At 52.2% G+C, this 23,527-nt stretch overlaps 1 protein-coding gene across 4 annotated transcripts in view; it reads right to left on the reverse strand.

Annotated features, from left to right (window-relative positions):
* Positions 1-23,527, reverse strand: part of EFCAB7 (EF-hand calcium binding domain 7) — a 1,178,320-nt gene that overhangs the window by 1,150,895 nt on the left and 3,898 nt on the right. For 3 of the 4 annotated variants that reach the window (XM_069641997.1, XM_069641998.1, XM_069641999.1), the window contains one exon: positions 5,971-6,085. The exons of the other annotated variant lie outside the window; for it this stretch is intronic. In XM_069641997.1, the coding sequence (XP_069498098.1) occupies positions 5,971-6,042 (72 nt within the window). In that variant the 5' untranslated portion in view covers positions 6,043-6,085. Of the gene's footprint in view, positions 1-5,970; positions 6,086-23,527 lie in introns of those variants that run through there. 4 annotated transcript variants of the gene reach the window in all.

Raw genomic sequence — 23,527 nt, forward strand, 5'->3', positions numbered from 1 at the left:
CCCCGCAGGTAGAGGGCATCAAGGTTGCTGATGGAGAGTTTAAACTCGGGCTGTATGCAGATGTCATACTGCACCTGAAGCATCCTGCCCAGTCCATCCCTGCGGCCATGAAGGTAATCAGAGAGTTTGGGAGGTTCTCAGGGTTCAAGGTGAACATTGGAAAAAATCGGTGGTCTTCCCATTTGGCCTCGAGAACGCCAAAAATATAGAAGAATTGAAACCCCTGGGGTTGCAGATCCAGTTGGAGGGGGTGAAATACCACAGGATCAATATCGTTCGACCTGGACAGCACTTGGGCCAGGCCAACTACCCTCCTTTGTTTGATAGGTTATTTTCCGAAATGGAGGCATGGGGGAAAGGGCAGTTGTCGTGGATGGGGAGGCTCAATGCGATAAAAATGAATCTCCTCCTGAAGGTACTATATTTGTTCCAAATGCTTCTGATTCGGGCACCGGACGAGCACCTGAAGGAGGCCAAGCGACGTATCACGAGGTTTCTTTGGCAGGGTCAGAAGCCGAGGGTGGGATACGGGACACTCATTCTGCCTAAGGAAAGGGGAGGGGTGGGCCTGCCAGCCCCGATGACGTACTATAGGGCGGCACAACTTTGGGCAATGGTACCGGACTCGAGGGAAGACCCAGATAAACAATGGGTATTCCTTGAAAACCATCACCTGCTCCCGGCAACGGTGGGGGAATGGCTCTGGGTCGCAAGGAACAGCCTCCCGAGACGTATTAGAGATCATCCAATCCTGGGGGTTCTCTGGGAAGTCCTGGCTATGGGGGCAAAGGGGGAGGGAATCACCACCTGGCCCTCCCCCATGAGCCACTTTTGGGCAACACCGGTTAGAGATGAGATACCGGAGGTCGAGCACTACCAGTCTTGGTTTGAGGCAGGATTCACTAGGGTGGGCCAACTAGTACAAAAAGGGGAATTTATAAGCATTCAGAAGCTCGAAGAGGCACTGGGTATACGTAGATTGTCAGTGTGGTTCTACCTTAGGCTAAAAGGGATATTCATGTCAGGAAAATGGAAGGAACGCATTCAGGAGGGATCTCACCCCAGTCGAGAAGGTTCTGGATGGGTATGCAGACATGAAAGGCCTCATTTCACACCTCTATGGGGTGCTTTTGGACACAGTTTGGACCCTTTGTTTGTACTGGTCGGGTTAGAGAGGTGTGATGTTAAGTGGGGTGCACCATCACCCTGGGGCATTTTCTTCTACTGGTGGCGCGTGCGTTCCGGGCCAGACATTGGAAAAGGGGGCTCCTCCCCACAGTGCAAGAGTGGTCTAGCACAGCCAAAGACACTCCTTATGGAAAAGACTGAACTGAATGCTCACAGGTTCACAATATGTTTCGGTGAGGGGAATGGGGGCATGTGCTTAGAAAAAAGTAACAGTCCCCATCCAACAACATCAAAACACGAGAGGTGCGCCATAAACCCCGAGGGGATAAGGACAATATTGCTATAGCCCACTTGGTCAAGGACTTACACACAAGAACACGGTTCAATAATCTAACTGCCTAAAGGAGAGTTCACTCGCAACATGGAGGGTTGGGATATAATGGTGTAGCATGACATGTTGTCTACTGTATTGATAGAGGGCACTACCCTCATGTTGTTTATTTTAATGAATGTTGGACCTTGTCAAAGCCTAATACAAAGAAATTTGCAAAAAAGAAAGGACGGCAATCAAAAGGAATACAACCCACACATCATGCCTCGCCACAAGAAAGACAAAGAAGCCAGAACAGACAACAAAAATAGGAAAACCCAAACGACTCAGGAAGGCACCGCGCAGCATGATCCCACAACCCCACAAAACATGACAATAAACATCCCAGATGGCCCAAGGAGACATACAAATAACAGAGCAAAGACTACATTGCTTGCTACCTGTCCACATACGACAACGTGGTACACATAAATGGCACAGCAACTACGAATAGACAGCCAACAAGCGCCACGAATACAGACCCAACCAGGACACCAAACGGAACACGACAACGAATAAACCATCCCAACCCGGACTCCACCATGGACAATATCACAACCTGAACAAGGGACAAGTTGGAATCCATCACACTCTACACCCCCTACATCACCAAGACTGGACCAACAGAGGGGTAGCTGCCCTATTTACCACCCGGAATTAACCGGAACCAACTAACCCCACCCTAAACCTTATCAGTCTACTCGACGAAGAGAATGACCAACAAAGACCCACCCCACCCAACAGACTCAACCGGGGAAAACTCACCTGGAATGGAAACCCAACCAACAACACACCAGTTAGAACAAACAATACTAACAACAACCTGAAAGGGAAATCAAGCAAACTACACTGCAGCCTCCTCAACGTTAGATCCATGGCAAAACACTCAACAGAAATCCATGACCTCCTTAGCGAAGGAGGCACAGATGTGCTCTGCCTTACAGAAACCGGTTTATCAGATAACTATAAAGCCATTGTGAATGAAGCAACACCCTGACAATTACAAATTAATACACGCCAACAGAGAAAACTGAAGAGGAGGCAGAATCGCAATTATACAGTACGGACACGCCTGAGCAGCTCCAATCATCACAACCAATGTGGAAAACTCCCACCTCATCAGGATATAACGTAACGATCAATCCAACAAAGTATTCCCCCTGATCTACAGACTACCTGCTTACAACTCCATCTTTTCTACAAAACTAGTGGACGAGGTTGCCATGCTTTCAACTCACCACGACAACTAAACATACTGGGAGATTTCAACATATGGTTCGAAAAAGAAAATGAGTACACAGCACACTCCCACTGCGCACTCCTGGAAACCTTGCAGTTGAAGCAAATAGTAAATGGATCCACCCACGACTCTGGGCACACCCTGGATTCAATTTTCTGCAGGGAAGGAGTATGCGCACCCATGCCACCTACACCAATGGTGTGGAGTGACCACTACTTGATACCATTCTATATCACACCCCAAATCCGCCTACTGGCCGGGAAGAAGTTGCTCCACGCCAGCAAGAAAAGAAACTTGGATCTAGAGGCCCTAACAAACCTAGAAAAAAAAACAGAAGACACACTCAACAATTGGATCAATAGGGTAGATGACCAATTAAATCAGGGTAAAACATTCAAAGCTACACCAAAGAATCTGGCAGCAAAATGGTTCACAGATGAACTAAACAAAGCAAAACAACTCTATTACGCCACAAGAACAGAATCAACCAACAATCCACAGGAAGAATTCTTTAAAATCATCAAAGAGATCAAGAAAACCTCTTCCTGCAATAATTCCATCACCCCTACACAAACACTTAGTGACACCATCACCAAACATCCGAGAGCACAAATAGACTATACAGGAGATAACCTAGCCGGGGCAATATAACCGCGTCCACCGGACCGCAGCACAGACACCAGACGAAACACAGATTACAGCAAAACTCATCTGCCTAGAACCAATCACAGAGGAAACATTCGCAACACTGATCACGGACACCAATCTTTCAAGATCTACAAGGGAGCCCTGCCCCCAGGACGTCTTCATCTGTAAAAGGAATCCTCAACCACAGAACCCCAGCGGCATGCTTCTGGACCCTAATGAATCCATCACTCAAAAGAGTACCGTCCGCATCAAATCAGCATTTATCAAATCACTCCTACTGCTGGAGTGTACTGCTCCATGTGAGTTTGGCAAAAACATGTCTGGTACCGACGGGGGTCTGGATTGGCGCGAGGGCTGCTGTCTGCCCCTTTGCCTTTCAACATGCTGCCTTTGTTAAAATTAAACGGCGAATGGGAGGAAAAATGTAGTTCAAGATGGAGAAGACGAACGTCACCAAGCGGAGACAGAATAGCAAAATGCCTAAAGCACCTGGTATCCCCAGGCGGTCTCCGATCCAAGTACAAAACTGGCACGACGCTGCTCAGCTTCCGAGATCGGGTGTTTTCAGGGTGGAATGGCCGTAGGCGAAGAGTGAGCAGATTCCGAGCCTCTTGTGCTGTGTCGGCTCCGACTTTCACATCTCTCTTGCATTGCTGAACGCTGTTCTCCGCAGTGTGATTCTGCTCTTTTTTTGACTCAAGCTCAGGAGCCACTGCCAGCTTGGAAAAGCAACCAGCAGCTCCATGCACCGACTCTTGAAATACTTGCTTGCCTTCTCATGTTTGCAAAGCAGATGCTTGTAAATGCAGCTCAAGCAAAACTAGCACTCACTTAAGCGTCAGTTCCTTACTCCTTACAAAAATGTAAAACACATCTCTAAAACAAACAAACAAATAAATAAATAAATAAATAATTTTCCAGCTCCGGTCTCCTCCACTCTTTGTAAGGCAAAGGGCGAGGTTGGTTGAGGGGCTTACCTTCTCTGGCTGTTGGCTTACAAGTCCAGGAAACAAGCAGTCCCAGAAACAGCACAAGAATGGACTACGCAAACAGCCTCTACCTAAGGATGCCCGAAAGACTCACCAAGAAACTCCAAAGTGTGCAAAATACAGCAGCCAGGACCCTACTAAGACTAAATAGAAGAGACCACATCACTCCAGCACTGAAAAGCCAACACTGGTTACCAGTAAAAAAATCCAATTTAAAAGCACTCTGCATCACCCACAAAGCCTTGCACAGACAAAGAGCGGAATTCCTCCAAGACAAGATTAGCCGGTATCACCCAGGAAGGGAACAGAGATCCAGCAACAACCTACAAATAGAGTCAAAACACTATGGAAAAAGGAAATTCAGCGGAACAGCATTCTCACGTCCAATTGCTAACACACGGAACAACATGCCCAAAGTAATCAGAACAACAAAAGAGCACATAACCTTCAGGAAACTGCTCAAAACCTGGCTATTCAGCAGACAACGACAACCTAAAAGGGACACCAGCAACAACAACACTGCAGACAAACTAGAGGATACAAGAGGGGCCAAACAACCGCAAACAACCTTGCTAAATACCACCAGCGGCATCCAAAGGGCCGCCCCAGAGAGAGAGAGACCACAATGAACTAACCAACTTTACTAACCCTCTTCCCTTCCTGCTCCTCCTACATAACTGACACCTCTACACTAGATCTTGGACTAGCCACACAAACAAACAGAGAACCATTACTATGCTGACATCCAGAGTGAACCACCCACATAGCCCGATACCATCAAAAATGCAACACCACACCAAGAAGCCGGACTACTCTATATCTAAGACCATCTGTGACTCTGGATCCCTTATTGACACTATCTAATCAGTGCACACGACCAACCCATCGTAACCACACAACACTAGCACCAACATAAAACACTACCAGACACCAGAGACACGCCAGTTCATCCTGGTTCTGAACCTATCCTCTCACCCTTTCTGTCACTAACCCACTTACCCCCCCCACCCTTTTTTGCAGAGCCTCGCAAGCGCCTGGAGTCTGCTCCTGGGTGTAGCGGTGCGCAGTACAAAATCAACTTAACTTAACATAACGCCAGTAATTAAACTATAAGAAAATATGCCAACCATGGCTCTGCCACACTCCTGTTGTCTTTGCCTTTAAAAATGTCTTGTCACAACAAGAAACATGTCCAAACTGTCTGCACAATGCAGGCAAGTCTAGATGGGTAATAATGCTGATCATATTTGCTTTACCCTTGATTCTCAGTCATGTTAACAGATATTTATACTGCGCACTATGACCACCGGAGTGGTCCCCTGGTGATCTACAAAGTAAGAGGGTGGGGGTCGGTTAGTAGAGTGTAGCGGGGTAGAGGCAGAGTTAGATTTGTGATGTCCTGTTGGCAGCTTCAGTTCAGTTAGCACTGTTCGCTGAGCATGGATCTGTGGGATACCATGTGCCTTTGTGCGAGACTGTGTGGTTTGTTTGTTTTTACAATGTAGTGAAGTGTACAAGAAGTGGTTGTGTTGGTTTAGGGTTTGGGAGGTGTGTGAAGAGAGTGGAGGTTTTAGCAGATGGGTTGGTGGGGTTACCTCGTTATTTCGGACATCTGTGTTGGGTTTCTTTGGCCTTGCTGTCCTCTGTAGTGTTCCTCTGTAGTTCATTCGCCTGGTTCTGTGTGATGCGGTGTTCTCTCTCTGTGGTGGTCTAGTGAAAAAAGTGAAAAAAGCCACGCCACAGTAAGAAATGGCTTGACTGGCGGCCCTAAATGCCAGTCTATACACAACACTCATGCTTGCTTCGTCATAGAATCCCAGTAAAAAGAAATATATATATATATATATATATTTTTTTTTTTTTTAAAAGAAGAGGTTATGACACAGCAAAGAATGGCTAGACCGGGTGCCCCAAAATGCGAGTGCTGCCACATAAAAGCACATGCCCTTTCTTCAAAATAAGAAACAAATAAAATAAAAGCATTTATCGATGATGGATACCCATTAAAAAGTGCCCCCCCCCCCAGGACCAAAGACAAAGATAGATCAAAAAAGCCTTCCCTCCCAGGCAGGGATTTATCGATGTAGGCTACAGTGGTGGAGTGCAGCAACCGGGATTGCTGGGGTACTTCGGCAGAGGCAGGTGTGCGGCCTTCGTCACCGTGGAGGAACAGTGCCCGCAGCCGGTGCAAGCCGAGCTGAGAGACACGTTCGCAGACGGACCATTTCGGGAGACCCAGGGCGGTCGAGGACCCCGTGAGTCTGCGAGGCGGGGTGGCAGAATGCAGCTGCTGTCAGACAGCAGAGGAGCCAGTCAGGAAGGAGCTGCCTGCGATATTGGAGGCCCACTGGGGCTGGATTCACGGAGCGGAGGCTCCACAGCTGGAGAGCACCAGCAGGAAGATCGAGGCAGGGCCGGACCACCCCTGTACAGGAGAAGCAGCGTCTCATCTGAGAGATCGGGAGGATCTGGAGGGGCCATACCGTAGCCCACTGCTGAGAGCTGCGCAGCAGAGAAGAGAACCCAGAGCAGCTAAGAGGCCCGGGAAGAGCCGCACAGTGAAAGTCAAGAGGCAAGAAGGCGGAGACCCTGGGGGGCTCGACTCACTCCCCCCTCATCCCTTGGGGGAGAACCATCAAAGGTCAGCGTGTGCCCTGGCCCAATACTCATACTTGCAAGCAGGCAGAGGCTGACCAGTGCAGGCAGTGATCAGCAGGCAGTGATCACCAACTTTGAGCAGTGGCAGTGATGAGTGGGGGAGCATGGCAGAAGGGCACCTGCACAAGCTTTGAAGCCAGCACCTTGCAGAGAAGAGCAAGGGAGGCCCTGTGGTGTTATAGCCGGAGCGGCAAGAGACCCATTGAAGGTACCTTTTAGATTTTGAAGCTGCATATAGTGCCTCAGCCAGCGCACCCGCATCCAGAAGCGCAGCAAGTGAGACAAGGGAGCAAGAGGCGCACCACACATAGGAGACAGTGACAGGTGGGGCCCCGGCCTCCCCAGGCCAATCATGAGACTGAATGGAGGGCTAAAGAGTCAATCTACATCCGTGGTGGGCAAGGAGGGACAGGCCATTTGGTTGGGCTCAGGGCAGAGTGATCTTGGCACCAAGGCCACAAGGAGGATCATTTGAAACCCGAGGAGGACAGACAGTGGCTCACCTACGCACCGTTAGAGGGGAGTTCCAACCACCCCCGCACAGTCAAGGGTGGACCCACCAAGCGGCAGAGGGAGGAGGTTCCTAAGCCATGAAAAAGTGGCCAGAAGAGGTCCGAAGGTGGCAACACGATATTAGGAAGAAGAGGAGGGGGCAGAGCTCCCCCCATCAGAACTGCCTATGCACTATGTCCAAAAACAAGGTGAAGGACATGTAAGCTGAACCCATGTCAGTGAAGAAACCACAGGAGGGCACTCTGCAGAGATGCTGGGCCAGAGACAGCGAGGTACCGGCTGGGGGCAATCAGGGGCCCGGGGCAGTAGAGGAATTGGAGGTGCTGGTAGGCACCGCAAAAGATTAAGTGGTCACCCAGGAGGTACTTCAACAATGCTTTCAGGATTTTGGGGATAATATAGCAAACATCATTCAATCGCAATTGAGCATGATGCAAGCGGAACTGTCCCAATCGGGCAAGAGGGAAAAAACAAAAGTAGAGGAGCGGTTGATGCAGTAGAGAGCACAATACAAGAGGTCGTAGAGGACATAAGGAAGATCAACGAGCTGGTAGAGCAATCAGCAAGGGTCATGCAGAACCTCGAGACTCAGATCAAAGACCTTGAAAACCGCTTGAGAAGATCCAACTTCAGAATAGAGGGCCTCGCTGAGGCGGTGGCGGACAAGGAATTACGCACGATGGGGCAGCAAGTGTTCGTGGTCCTGCTGGAGGTGGAAGACTGGTCGGGAATAGAGCTGGACCGCATACACAGAGTGGGGCCAAAGAGGGGAGAGCTATGGGCCAGGCCCAGAGATGTAGTGGTGGCCTTACACAAGTACAGGCTTCTGGTGCTGGCAGCTGCCAGGAGGGCCAGATCAATCAGCTACAATGGCTCTGAACTTCAGCTATTTCAGGACCTAGCCCAGACCATCCTGGTGAAGCACAGGATGATGGGCCAGGTGGTGCGCACCCTAATGCGAGCGGACATACCCTACAAAAGGGACCTTTCCCTTTGGACTACTGTTCAAATAGAAAAGGAAACAGCATCAGGTCACCACCTGCGGGGAAGGCACAAGGGTCCTGAAGATTGCCGATGAAGGGTCACCAAGGCAAGAACGAAGACCAGCGAGAGAACCGCTCAAGAGGAAAATGTGGGAGTGGACGAGGATTTAGACAAGGGGCTAAAATAAACAGGGCCCAGGGGGCCCGGTTAAAACCCCCGACGAGGGGGTAGGATTGGAAGGTTCCGGCACACCCATCGACACAGGACTGCCACGCTGAGGGAAAAGGGGGGTTACAGGAAGGAATGTTGTAGCCCACCTGGGGGAGGTAGTTAGGGGACTGTACCGGGGAGGTGGGTGGTACAGGATGTCTTAGTTTATCTACATGGGTCTATGGGGACCCACATAGGTTTACTCTTGGTTGTTACAAGGGCTCAATTCCAGAGATGGAGGGTCGGGGGAGCTAGAGGCTGGTTGAGCCTGTCCACTGAGGGAGTGGGAGGGGGGTACTGGGGGATATCCCCAACAGCAGCCACTCATCATTAGTGCGAGCTGCACGGTAAGACAACCATGGAAAGAGGGAAGTGCTTCAGGTGACCTCGCCTAAACGTCAGGGGGCTTCATTCCCCGGTTAAGAGAAGGAAGGTGGCAGTCGGAATTGTAGCCCTCCAAGAGACGCACGTTCGGAGGCGAGACAGGTATAAGCTGACAATCAAGGGGTACCGCCATCTGTTTCAACCCAATGCCCCAGGGAAAATGGGGGGGGGTGGTAATCACTATTCGGGATCTCCCAGGCTTCCAGGACATCGCTACAGAGGGGGACAAAAAGGGTAGGTATCTGGCTGCTTCTTTCCAATGGGAGAGCGAAACATACAGTGGTAGCAATCTACGTCCCCAATATGGAGCAAGATTGGTTCTTGCAGGTGACACTGACCAAATTGGAGACTTTTGCCAAAGGGGAGATAATATTGGTAGGCGACTTTAATCTGGCGTGGGACCCAAGAGAAGACAGGGGAGCAAGGGTATTCCACAACCAGGTGGGGCCATCTGCCTGCTTGAACGAACACATGGCCCAATTGGCGTTGGTAGATGCCTGGAGAGAACTGAGGGGGGGCGGCTACACATTTTATTCCCACATGTTCATAGATCCTACTCAAGGATAGATTACTCCTGGATTTTGCTGTCACTATTGGGTAGCGTCGCAGGGATAGAGCTAGGAGTTATCGCCCCATCAGACCATGCGCCCATAACGATTACCTTAAATATAGGGCAGAACGAACCAAGCCTATGGCTGTGGAAGTTCCCTAGCCACATCCGTAAGGATGGAGTCTTATGTGAGGACATAAAGAATAAAATCTTGGATTACTTTGCACTTAACACAACAGAGGGTGTACACGCCCAAGTGGTGCGGTACGCTTTTAAGGCTACATTAAGGGGAGAGCTCCTCACGATGAAGTGCTAGAGGGACAAAAAACTAGGTCTCTTACAGGACGAATTGGAAGCTAAACAAACAAATAAAGGCTCATATGGCGAATTACGCGGGGAGTATGCTGCAATGGGAATATCAGACGATTAGGGGGCAATTAGTTGTTTCACAGACTAGAGCTGCAGAGCGTTCATTGCTGTACCTCCAACAGAGGTATTATGTCAAAGCCAATAAGGCAGATCGCCTGTTAGCGAGGTTGATTAGGAAAAATGAAGCGCAGAGGACAATCCTTAAAGTAAAGGCGGGGGCAAGAAAGCACTGGTCTACCTGACATAATTTCCATCTTCACAGAATATTATTCATCCCTGTACATATCAGATTCCCCCCAGGAGGGACCCCAAAGGGAATACCAATCCCGGTGCCCTCTCCTTAAGATCACTCCTCAAGAACGGGAAGAACTTGATGGAGACATTACTCCTGAAGTAAGGGCGGCTATAGCTGCCTTACCATCAGGAAAGGCCCCAGATGGATTTCCAGCGTGTTTTTACAAAATCTTTCGAGAGACACCGATACTGTGCTTCGGCCAGCTCTTCAACTCTTTGGGGGTGGGGGGGTGGGGTGTATCCTCCCCACAATGGAAGAAGCCAAGGTAAGGATGTCACTATGTGGTTTGTACCGGCCGATTGCCCTTATTAAACCAGACACAAAGATCTACACCAAGGTTCTGGCATAACGCCTGGATAAGCTCCTCCCCAAACTGATTGATCTCCACCGGGCGGGATTTCATAGGCATAGGCAGACTTTGAATAACATTTGGCGGGTCTGTCATCCGATTAAAAAAGTAAAGAAATCCAGAACCCCTGAACTTACACTAGCGTTGGACCGGGTCGAATGGCCAATTCTCTTCCATACCATGGTGGTTATGGGATTCAGTTCTAAATTCCTTTCAATGGTAACAGCTAACTACCAAACTCTCCCCTTGCGCCTGGCAATCAACAGGCAACTTTCCCAGAGGATCACCGTTTCACGATGCACTAAGCAGGGTTGCCCAATCTCCCTGCTCTCATATGCCATCCATCTGGAGCTGCTCTTGGCCAGCATTGGGGCCTCCCCGGATATTAGGGGGATTCTCTTTGGGGGTGAGGAGCATAGAGTCGCAGTGTTTACTGATGTCATGCGCCTCTTGATTATAGAACCAGCAACCTCATTGCCAGGTATATTCTCTTTGGGGAAGTGGCAGGGTTCAAAATAAATGCCCACAAGCCAGAGTCATTAATCTTGATCGCTCCCTCAGAAAAGGGTCAGGAATTATGGGGTATAGTAGCCTATAGATGGCCAGAAACCGGCATTAGATATTTGGGGGTCCAGATTACTGGTTCTCTGGGTGCTCTTTACGGTACTAACTACCCACCTTTAGGGGAAAAGCTGCACCGGCTGCTGGCGGAATGGGTGCCTGCATCAATATCCAGGATGGGGAGGATAAATGCCCTTAAAATTGTGATTTTGCCAAAAATCCTGTACTATTTCCTGGCTCTGACTGTGGGGGTTCCCCAAGGTTTATTCAGGACCCTTCAAAGACATGTGGGGTCATTTATTTGGAACCGCAAGATAACCCAGGGTAGCTATGCAGGTGCTAATGTCTCCCAGAAGCAAGGGAGGGTTGTGAGTGCCAAACTTCTGCCTACATTTCCTTGTGGCTCAAATCAGAGTGATCCGGGATTGGTTCAAGGGCGATCGTGGGAAGTCTGGTATCAAACTGACAAAGTGGTGGTGGGCTCGCCGCTGGACGAGGTGTTGTGGCGACCCAAAGGGGATAGACCTGCAACCATGTACTGTAGCAGGATAGGGGCCCTAGTGGGGGACTCATGGGATGAGCTTGTGCAGAGGGTGAACTTTGCCACCTTCCCTTCCCAGCTGACGTTGCTTTTTAGGAATCCCCAGTTCACACTGGGTATGGAAAGGGGTGCCATCAATGGGTGGGAGACAGCAGGGTGCCGCAAACTATGTGACATGTTCCCGGGTCAGGACATTAAATCCTTTGCACAGTGCAAGCAGGACTTTGGTTTAGATAAAGGGGAGAGGTATTGCTACTATCAACTGAGGCACTGGATTATGGACCCAATGGTCAGATCAGCGGCCACCAGGGATCTTACGCCCTTTGATCTGTTCCCAACGATGGACACGGGGACAGGCATTTGGTAGGAGCATTGCATTGGATTATAGCAAAAGGGGCAAGGAGCTAGGCATGGCACTATATGGAGCAGTGGGAAATTACAGTCGGGCAGCCGCTGGATGGGGAACTTTGGACTCTGTTATGGGCAAATATCCCCAAGCTCACGCAGGCCATCCAGATTCAGGAGATGTGGGTTAAGATAATGGTATCTCACCTCAGAAAAACTACAGAAATTCTATCCAATTGCACCAGCGCTGTGCTGGAGGGGATGTGAGGAACTGGGATTGTGAAACATATCTGGTGGGAATGCCAAGTCATACAGCCTTATTGGGACATGATCCAAACAGCAATGAATAGTATTTTTGGGAGTCTGATGCCAGTCAACATAGGGATGGTCGTCCTGGCAATGGGTAGAGTTATGGAAAAATCTACCCTCGAAAGCTCAAAGAAATACATACGTCATCCTGATAGTGGCAGCAACGCTTGTGGCGGCACACAAATGGAAACAAAAAGCTGCCCCCACAGAACACGAATGGATTAGTAAAATCTGGAACTTTGTGGCATTGGAGTGGGTGATCTATTCGATTCGAGGGGGAATCACCAAAGGTTTCCCTCGGACTGGTGCATTGTCCTGCAGCAGGACTCATGGGCCGCATTGTGTCTGAAGAAAATGAGATTGCTCGGGCTGAGGCGAGTACTCGCTCCACAGGAAGCTGGGAGAAGAAATGGCTGAAGTTTCATGGGGAGGCAAGGACTATGGGGGGTGGGTTCTCAAACGGTGCAAGGGCCCGTACACCCTTTCACCGTTCACCGGCTGGCGAGACAGCTGGCCATTCACAAACTTGGGACCGGGAGCCATCTACAGAGTGTATGCACTCTGGGGGAGACAGGACTGGTTGCATTGTTCATTACATGTGTTGGGATCAAAGGGGGGGAAGGGGTTACATGTGTTCTTTTTTTTTTTAAACTTTGGTTTTATTAGCATTTTCTTATTATAACAAACTGGGCAAACACAGTAGTACATATAATGCAATTGACTGGCCCGTTTAACCTTTAGTCCCACACCCTCCCTCTACCCCCCCCCTACTATCCTACTAGAACTTCAGTCTTGCGAGACAGTTCGTGCTCTCTTCCTATCTTGTACTTAGGAGATGATGTGACAGGTGACCAATTTTTTACAGGCTGAGTTAAAGTTGCCGTTCCCCGGACCGTGGGTACTCAGTCCAGACCCCACTTGGCTCCGAACCCCCTTCCCCCGGCATGGGGGAGTGTTTCATGTCAGTGGACGTCCCATCCCCAAGACTGTTGTACTCCGTACCAGTTGGCCAGGAATGTACCCGAATCATTGTTCACCATTGCTGTGAGTTTGTCCATCAAGAACATGTTCTTTACCTTCTGCCGCCATTCCTCCTTGGAGGGGGTTTCCGGGCTCTTCCACCTCTGCGCCAGGGCCACCCTCCCCGCCCGCAACATTGTTTCCGTCATCCTTGAATATCTATGTATTTCCATGTCCTCCGGAGGAAGACCCAGCAGCATCGACAACGGGTCCTGGGAGAGAACCTCACCAATCCAAGCTCAAACCCTTCCCCAAAAGTCCTGGACCTTTGGACAAAGCCATCACATATGTTTCCTGGATCCCCTCTGACCACATCCCCTTGGGCACATTGGTGATACGCCCGAGAACATTTTAGATAGTTTCACTGGGTCCCTGTGCCACCCCTGCAGTATCTTGAAATTATGCTCCATGTCTGCGGTGAATACATTTCAGTGGAAGGCGATCTTAAAAATCCTAGACCAGGCGTCCTCCGAAAGGACTCCCCCCGCCAATTCCTCCCAGTATAAGCGGAAACTTTGTCTCCCGGGGAGGTTAATGGTGTTAAAAATTGTGTACATGCTCGACACCGCGCCCTTTCTCGAGGTCGCCGTGTCCAGAAACTTTTCAAAGGGAGTCAACTGCCTCCTCAAATTCTGGCCCCATGCTTGGTCACACAGTATGCCCTTGAGACGAAGGTACTCAAAGATGGAGAGGGACCCCTGGCCAAGTGCATCTCTCAGATCATCGTAGGCTAGGAATTCTCCCTCCCTGAACATCTGCCCTGCCCATTCCTTCCCCAAGTCTGACCAGATCTGAGAGTTCCGGAACCCTCTATTGCCCAGGTTGAGGGGAGACTCCAAAGAGAGGACATCGGGGAAGTCCATGAAGTGAGATGGGCTGTCTGTGGGCCCTCCTTCCAAATTTCCCAGAGGACTCCCAGGGTCGGATGGGCTCTTAACTTTCCCGGGATAGATTTGCACGGGGCCCATAGGAGATCCCTAACCTTCAAGGGGTGGGTGTCCATGTCCTCTAGGTATGACCAGTACGTCCTCATCCCTTCTTTCATATGTTCTAAGAGGACCCTCAACTGGGCTGCTCGGAAGTAAAGGCGGAAGTCAGGAAGCCCAAACCACCCCTCCTCCCTCGGCAGTGTCAGAGTTGACCTCCCCGTCCTCGGGGTTTTCCCCTGCCAAATGAATTCTCAGACTGCGTTCTGCAAATCCCTAAAGGTCTGCTCTGGGACGATGGTGGGGAGCGCTGTAAACAGGTAAAGAAGCCTTGGTAAGATATTCATCTTAACCGCTGTCATCCGGCCATACCATGACAGGATCATCTTGCCCCATCTCCGCAGGTCCAATGTGATCCCTGCCATTATGGGATCATAGTTGGTGGGGGCTAGTTTAGTCAGGTCCCTGGTAAGTAGGACGCCCAGGTATCGCATAGAGGCCTTACCCACTGCAACCCCTTCCAGCCTATCCAGCAGGTCTAACTCAGGGTCTCGTTCTTTCATTGGGAGCAGGACTGATTTCGTAGCGTTGATTTTTAGCCCGGAGAAGCGGCCGAAGGTGGCCATCAGGGACAAGAGGGGGGGGGAGCGAGGAGGCGGGACTCACCATATAGGCCAGAATGTCGTCTGCAAATAGGGATAATTTGAATTCCATTTCACCTCTGCTAATTCCCCTGATGCCTGGATGCGCTCTGATAGCTATGGCCAATGGTTCCATCGTGAGAACGTATATCAAAGGGGAGAGGGGGCAACCCTGCCTGGTTCCCCGCGAGAGAGGGAAGGACCAGGACAACGTCCCGTTCACTTGTACCCTTGCCGTGGGGGCTCTGTAGAGTGCAGATACCCAACTCCTGATGTGAGGCCCGAAACCCATTATTCGAAGGAGGAGTTCCATGTATCTCGACTCCACCGTATCGAATGCTTTTTCAGAGTCTAGGGAGAGGACACATGCGTCCAACTCCGATTCCTGTGCATAGTGGAACAGGTCTATCGTTTTGCGGATATTGTGCGACCCCTGCCTCCCCCTTATAAAACCTACCTGATCCCCGTGGACCATTATCCCCTCCATCCGCTTTCCCACCACTTTAGCCAAGATCTTCATGTCCGTATTAAGTAACGAAATTGGCTGGTACGAGGAGCACACCTCGGGTCCTTTCCTTCCTTGGGCAGTACTGCTATAATAGCCCCCATCATGGAGTCGGGGAGAATGCCCCCCTCTAGCACAGAATTGAAAACCCTCGCCAGGTGTGGGGCCAGGGCGGAGCGGAACCTCTTGTAAAAGTACACCGTGAAACCATCTTCCCCGGGGGAGGTCCCCACTTTCATCCCGCTAATTACCTTGTCTATCTCCTCCTCATTAACCGGACCCTCCTACCCCTCTGACATCTCTCTTGTTAAGGCGGGGACTTGAATGGACCCCAGGAAGTCTTCTATTAGAGAGTCTCCCTCATCATATTCTGAAGTGTACAAATTTTCATAGTAATGGCGGAAGGCCTCCCCTATGTGGGGAGAGTCATAACCTAATGTCCCCTGAGCGTCCTTCACCGCCTTCACCATTCTGTTACGTTGGACCTCCCTCAGCTTCCAGGCTAGAATGCTGTCTGCCTTATCCCCCTTATCGTAATATTTTTGTTTCACCATCTGGAGGCTCCTCTCTGTTTTGTGCAGGAGGAGGTCCTTCAGTTGGAGTCTGTAGTCCTCCAGGGCGGTGACCTGGTCGCGCTCAAGGGGCTCTTCCGGAGAGCCACATGGCTGGAGTTGGGTTATCTTTTCCCGTAGAATCTTTTCCCGGGCTTCCCTTTCCCTTTTCTTCTGGGATCCCATTTTGATAAGAACTCCTCGTAGAGTCGCCTTGAAGGCGTCCCACAATGTGTGTATGCCAACCTCCCCATTGTCGTTCAGCTCAAAAAACTCTGTTATGGCGTCTAGCACTTCCTGCGCGAGGACCTCGTCTTTCAGTAGGGCGTCGTTACATTTCCAGCGTCCTCTGCGCTCCATGTGCCAACCCTCTGCAATAGTGACCCGGGCCATATCGTGGTCCGTCCACGGGACCGTGTCAACTCTATAGCCCGAGATGTATGGGTGAAGTGTCTCGTCCACCAGGATATAATCGATTCTAGAGAATGAGGTGTGTATGGCCGAGTAATACATGTATGAGGGGATGTCAGACCTAGGGGACGGGATAGTGTCCACCAGGCTCAGCTCTGCGTTAACTCTCTGGAAGATGCGTGCCATGGCCTCATCCGCAGGCCTAATGGTTGAAGGACCCATGCGCTTTCTATCTGAGGACGGGTCTAGGAACATATTAAAGTCTCCCCCCACCACTACCTTGCCGCGCACAAAGAGTTTGAGCCTGTCCCTTACTTCCTCCCAGAACTGGGCTTGGCCCTCATTTGGGCCATATACGACTGCTAGAGTTAAGGGGGCGCCTTGTAGTGAACCTCTTACCAGTAGGTAGCGACCCTCGGGGTCCCTCAGTATTGCCTCCTGTTCAAAGCCTACGCCCCTCGCTAACAAGATGGTCACTCCCCTCTTCTTAGATCTGTGCGATGCACAGAGCATCTCGCCTATTCCTCCTCCCCTCATCTTGGGTTCCTTCCCTCAAGCCCAGTGTGTCTCCTGTAGGAAGAGCAGGTCTAGTTTAGCCCTTCGGAACTCTCTGCAAACTAGAGATCTTTTTGTGGGGGTGTTCAGACCTCGCACATTCAAGGTACCCACCCCTAGGGCCGGCAGACCGTCAGCCATAGTCTGTGCAACTCTCCCGTCCGGTCACCCACATCCTGTCAAATCCCCTGTCTCGCTTCTTTAGACTCGCATCTTGATGAATTGGGTATCCCCTCCCGCCCTCCAGAAGGGCCCTAAAACTGACCCCCAACTTCCCCCCACCCCGTTCCCTGAAAAAACAACCCCTGCCAACTTGAGAATACCCCCCTCCCCCCAACCCGGCGTCCAGCCAGTTAGTTCCGCCATTGCTGGCTTTTGGCCGGACCACCAGCCTGTCCCCCTTGGCCAGGCACGCGGTACAATGCTCATCTCCTTGAACCCCCCTTTTCCCCCCCAGGCTTTGTCCCGTCAGTTGCTCATACTATACTTGCTGTTCAGAGTGAGACTGTCTTCGCTGGGATATCACAAACTTCCCATCCTGCACCGCAGCTAGTCGGGATTCCCATGCCGTCAGCCCTCCGAGTCCCTATGTTCTCTTTCCTGTGCGGGCGGTGGAGTATTCAGTTTTTTGTATTTCCGCGGAGCGGTTCTCCGTCTCCTGGCGCCCGACTGACCTGGGCCGCCCCGGTCTATTGCTTCTGGGCCGATTGGGGCTCTTCGGGGGTTGGAGTCCACCACGTAATCCTGTATGGCCCCTCTTATATCCTCCTCAGTAGTCAGCATTGTCTGTTGGCCCATTTATTCGAAAGACAGGGAGAAAGGATACCCCCACCTGTAGCGCACCCCCTTCTCTTTGAGTAGCTGCGTTAGGGGGCGGCACATTCTGCGCTTTGCCAGGGTGTAGGCGGAGAGGTCCTGGAAAATGGAGACCTGAGCGTTGTTGTAAGTTATTACCCCCGCCTTCCTCGCTTCATCCAAGACCTTGGTCTTCTCCGTATAGTAGTGGAACCGGGCAAGGACAGACCGGGGGGTTCCCGGCTTACCTCCTGCTCTATGCACCCGGTCGAAAGTTGGTTCTGTGGTCATCTCCTCCGCAAACAGCAGTGTAATAATGTCTCTCACAACTCGGGTTAAGTCCCTCTCTGTTTCCCCCTGCGTCTTCGGTATCTCGAAAAATCTTAGATTGTTCCTCCTTTCCCTGTTTTCGTAGTCATCCATCTGCCTGGCTCTCTCCTCGTCTCTTTTCTCCAGGGCCGTGAGCCTCATGTCTGTGTGAACTTCGTGGGCTACTGACGAGGACTGGTTGGTTTCCACTTGCAGGAGCCTATCCTCCACTTTGTCCACCCTCTGATCCATTTTTTTGAACTTCTGGGCAATGTCTGAGCACATTTCCCTAATTTCCTGCACAATGGAGGCGAAACCCTTTTCCATTGCTATTGTGGATTCCGTCGTGGTACCCGAATGAGCCATGCCACCGGAGCCAGTGGAGCTGTTATTGGGACTTTCTGTATCTCTGTACCGGAATGCCTGTAGGGTCTCCTGCCAGCTCATACACCCCTCTGTCATGCCCCCCGCGGGGTCCGCCGCTGGTCAGGATCTTTAGGGGGTTTCCTCGGGATGGTCCTCAGGCGGGCACACGCCCCTATCGCTCTGGGCGGGGGCCTCGCACCTGGGACTCTCGTCTCAGTGTAGCCTTGTAGGGCGGGAGGGCCACCGGCGCCGTTCCCACCCCTCTGTTTTCACTGTTCTCCGCCGGAAGGGGCGGCAGGCGGGCACACGCCCCGGGGGGGCCCCCCGGGGGCCTCCACCTGTTTGGGCCGAGGTGGGTGGTCGTCCTCTCCTTCTCCAGCACACAGGGTTCTCCGGTGGGGGAGGGGGAGGCACAGTCCTGCCTCCTCAGCGTGTTGACTCAAGGTTCATGCGCTCTGATCGGGGCCTCACTGGGCCTATACTGCTGGGGAAGGGTCCACTGTAGGGGGGGGTGGGTGGGGGGGTAAGCTGTGGTCGCGGCTGGCTGGCGGGTGCGGCGCGGTCCACCGCGGGGGTTGTTTCCCCAAAGTATGCCTCCTCTTTCCCTTTGTGCGGCCCCGGGGGCCGTCGGGGCCCGATGCCACCGTTTCCAGGTCCCGGATGTCGGATCTGGGGGCGGCCTGCCCGTGCCTCCCACCAGGTCCGCCCCGCTGGGAGAGTGTTCCGTCCCCGAAGGCGAGGAGGAGGTGACGCGGGCCCAGAGTGCCTCACCTCTGCGGGCCGCTTCCACTTGCCATCCGCCGAAGTCCGTTGGGGGTGGGCCTCCTTCTCACTGCGGCCGCGTCTGCCTCCTGTGGCCTGCTGCGGGCTGCTCCTTTTCCCGGCGGGAGGACAGGTTCTCCGGCGGGGTTTCCCAGGACCCGGATGCCGGATTTGGGGGCTGCCCGCCCGCACCTCCCGCTAGGCCGGCTCCACTGGGAGTGTTCTGTCCCCGAGGGCGAGGAGGGGGTGATGCGGGACCAGATCCTCGTTCGGGGGCCCCGATCCGGTGTGCGACTGCCGGGGAGGGCAGATACTGGTGGGGGGGGGGGTGCCTCACCTCTGCGGGCCGCTTCCACTTGCTTTCCGCCGTAATCTGTTGGGGGTGGACCTGGCCGGTGGACCTTCTTATCGTTGCGGCCCCGTCCACCTCCTGTGGGCTGCTATGGGTTGGATCCACACGCTGGCCCTCCTGCCTCAGCGCGCCTCTCCTTTTCCCGGGTTCCGCAGCCCAATGGGAGGGCAGGCTCTCCAGCAGGCCGTTCCTGTTCCCTGGACACTCGGGCGCGCTCTCCCTCTCGGTCACTGCTCCGTCATGGCCCGTTCTCCTGTCTCCCGGGGGCCTCGAGCTTCGCTCTTTCGAGCAGGGGTGCCTCGGGGGGGTCACCACTATAACGCTGCCCAGCGGTTCCACCTGGGGTGTTTGGGGGGGGGGGGCTCAATCCCCTTGAAAGGCCCAGTCTCGGTGGGAGCTCGGCACCTAGGCTGCCATCACCTATGCGCCCCCTGGTGGCCTCGTTACATGTGTTCTTAATGTTGAGAGGATTAGAAGGGACCTTCCCATACATTACTTTTTATATCCCCCTGCACCTGCAGAAAATGTTTTCTTCCCCGGTGCTTTGAAAAGTGCACTTATTTTGAAAATCGGGATTTACTTGAAAATGCCCAGAACCCCCTTTCCACCCTCTTCCTTGCGTAGTTGTGCATTTGGTGGGAACAACTATGATGCACATATTAAAATGTCCTTTGTGCACGGTTCACCACCTTTTTGGCGCAATTAAAGTGATCGAGCATCCCATCAGTTGCACCAAATAAGTTTTGAAAATCGTGGCACAATGGTTGATCCCTACTGACCACTTATTTATGCTGGGCGTTCATTTCAGAGAGTGTGGTTCGAGGTGTCGTAGGGGAATTGGGAATGGGACAGGACACACAAGAAGGACAGGGTGCATGGTGTTTTTACTGCTTCTGCAGTCATTACCCCAAATTTGCTCATGAGCAGGTTTTGTGAAGGTGACGAACGGGGACCTCAAGGGAATGGAGGAGGCACCCCGATAACCGGGGCAGGAGCCTTCTTCCTTCCGCTCTCTGGTCCCTCCCCCCACAGGGGCAGGGGAGAGGGCGGCAAGGTGAACAAAGGTAAGGGCGCCAAAAGCCCGCGAAGGGTAACAAAAGAAGAAGGAGGAGCTTGGGCTACATAAGCGGCTCTTCCAGCAGCCGGGCGCCCGCCAAAATCGGAGGATTTCGTTTTGAGGATTGCTGAGGATTTCGTTGCTGGCGGCGCCTGGACCATTGGAGAGTGCACGGCTGGTTGGCGATGCGCACCGGGATCTTCCCGCTATCAAGGTGCGGCGACAGCGGGAGAAGGAAGTAAGACTCACGAAGCGGGCTCAGCTGCGAGGACGACCGGAGCCGCGGACAGCAGCGGAAGGAGCGGCTCACCAGTGAGGAGGGCCAGAGCCACGAACAGAGAGAGCGGTATCGAGCAGGGGAGAGCGGAAACAGGAGAAAGGAGGAGGGACCCACGGGGCAGCTGACCTCGCTAAAGCAAAGCGCCAAGCAGTCCCAGAAGCGAGTGTTCCAAAGTCTCCATTTGAAGGTTCGGCAAGGAGAGGGATTAGCACCGGTGCAACAAAAGAGGTCCCACCGGGCAGCTGAGCAACGGCAGAGGTCCACATTGAAGTTTAAGTGGAGCATGTAAGACTGACATTAATTGGAGTTACATTGGCTAATGAGAAACATGGAGATGCAAGGGAAAAGCCAGGAGGACCAGCAGAAGGACGATCTGGAGGCGTTTTTGATGATGGCAAGGAGGGCTGGGGACAAATATGGCACCAGCTGGATGCAGCAGATGGCATCACAGGTGGGAGCAGAGGTTGCAGGGCGCAGCCAGAGGTCGGATTCACCGCTGTTGTTTCCACCAACACCCGTGGGAGAGGCATGGGTGGAAGTGCACTCCCAGGAGGGGGAGGGACAGGAAATTGAGGAGCTCGAGGAAGAGGACGAGCCGGTCGGCAAGAGGAAAAGAGTAATGACCAAGAGAGCAAGGGACAGCCAGCAGCAGGCGGCGGCGGCGCAGAAACGGAAAGCCAACCCTAAGGGAAGGGGGAGGGCGCAGGAGGTTGAAGCCACACCGGCACCTGTTCCTGCTGAGGCTCCAAGGCCAATGGGAGGTCCTCGCGGCGCACCTGTAGCCACACTGGCGGTAGCGGCTGAGGGTCCAACCACCTTGGAGATGGTGAAAGGTATGTTCAGGGAATGTATGGAAGCATGGGGGACTGGTGTAAATGGACAGATACCTTTTAATAATAATAATAATGCCTTGAACCTAGTGGGTAAGGGGGCTCAAGGGGGAAGTGTGGTCTTGGAGCATGGGGGCCTGTTGGGGAGTCAGCCCGTTGTAGGCGTGAGTCAGCCAGTAGTGGGGGTGAACCCGGTGCAGACGGCGACACAAGGGGCAAGCACCGCCTATACGCCCCAATTAGGGGGAACACCATGGTGGGGTGCACAGGCCCCTCCTCAGGTGCAGGGGCAAGAGCCAGCTAACAATACCACAATATATGGGAGGCCCATGCCGGGGTTTGCGCCAGCCAGAGTGGCGATTAACGCGCTGGCTTGGCACATCTCACTGGCATACAAAGAGCGGGTATGGAGGAAGGAGTTCATGGATATTCTGGAATTGGTGGGGATGGTCCCCTCGGGACAGGGTTTCAGTGAGCCAACGGAAAGGGAAAAGGAGAAGAAGGAGAGGGAGAGGCCTAAAATTGAGCTCAATATTCATACCTGGTTGAGGGCATTTCGGGTGTATGCTACCATCATGTTAGAGAAGTTCCCACAAGATGGCGTGGCGTTGATGGCGTACGAGCAGTATATTCATGAACAGTATTTAAAGCATGGGGGAGATGCATGGATCAACTATGACAGGGGTTTTAGACTCAAAATGCAGGTATGGCCAGCAATGACCTGGGACGAAGTGGACGTGGGAGGATACATAGACAAAATGGTCCCACCCAGGCCAGCGGATGAGACTGTTCCAAGCGAAAGACCGCCAGAGGGCAGGGGCAGGGGGACCTACTCAGGGGGGAGGGGTCCTTTCGAGGGAACTCTTCCTGGAATAACCATTCCAACTACCGGGGGGAGTTACCAGAATGTTGGTTGTTTGCAGAAGGGAAGTGCACCTATGGAAATGCATGCAGGTTCAAGCACTCAAAGGGCCCAAGTGCAGGGAGGCACAGCTCCTCCAGCAGAGAGAGTAAGGCAAAGGGCAGCACAAAAGGCAAAGAAAAAAGCAAGCATGATTAAAACGCAACTACCAACGCCAATACGCTTACAGGCCACGATTCCTTTTCTGAATGCATATTGTGACAAGGGTGATGCAAAGTTGTTGTGGGAAGGTTTCAGGTGGGGTTTTAAGATTCCTTTCAACAGGCAAATGGGACCAAGGGAGGCTTGTAATTTAAAATCCGCTTTGGCAATGCCTGAGGTCTTGGCACTTAAAGTGGGAAAAGAAGTGCAGTTGGGGAGGGTAGCGGGTCCCTTCACCACAACTCCTCTAGAAAACCTGGTAGTGTCCCCTCTGGGCCTGGTACCAAAAAAGGAAGTGGGGCAGTACAGATTGATACAGCACCTGTCTTTTCCGGAAGGGGAGTCAGTTAATGATGGCATTTCAGAAGATCAATGCAGGGTTCATTACGCGTCATTTGAAGATGCGGTGGAATTGGTAAAAGCCTTAGGTGAGGGGGTCCTCATGGGGAAGGCCGACATAGAATCGGCGTTCCGCTTGCTGCCGATTCACAAGGACAGCCACCATTTGCTGGGGTTCAAGGTGCTACAGGAATACTTCCATGACAAATGTTTACCGATGGGGTGTGCAATTTCATGTGCTTATTTTGAGAAGTTCAGCCGATTCCTTGAATTTTCAGTAAGGCAAAGAGCCAAGGTCGGGGGGATACTACATTACCTCGAT

Source organism: Ambystoma mexicanum, chromosome 1q, assembly GCF_040938575.1.
Source record: "Ambystoma mexicanum isolate Mex_15411 chromosome 1q, UKY_AmexF1_1, whole genome shotgun sequence".
Classification (NCBI taxonomy): domain Eukaryota; kingdom Metazoa; phylum Chordata; class Amphibia; order Caudata; family Ambystomatidae; genus Ambystoma; species Ambystoma mexicanum.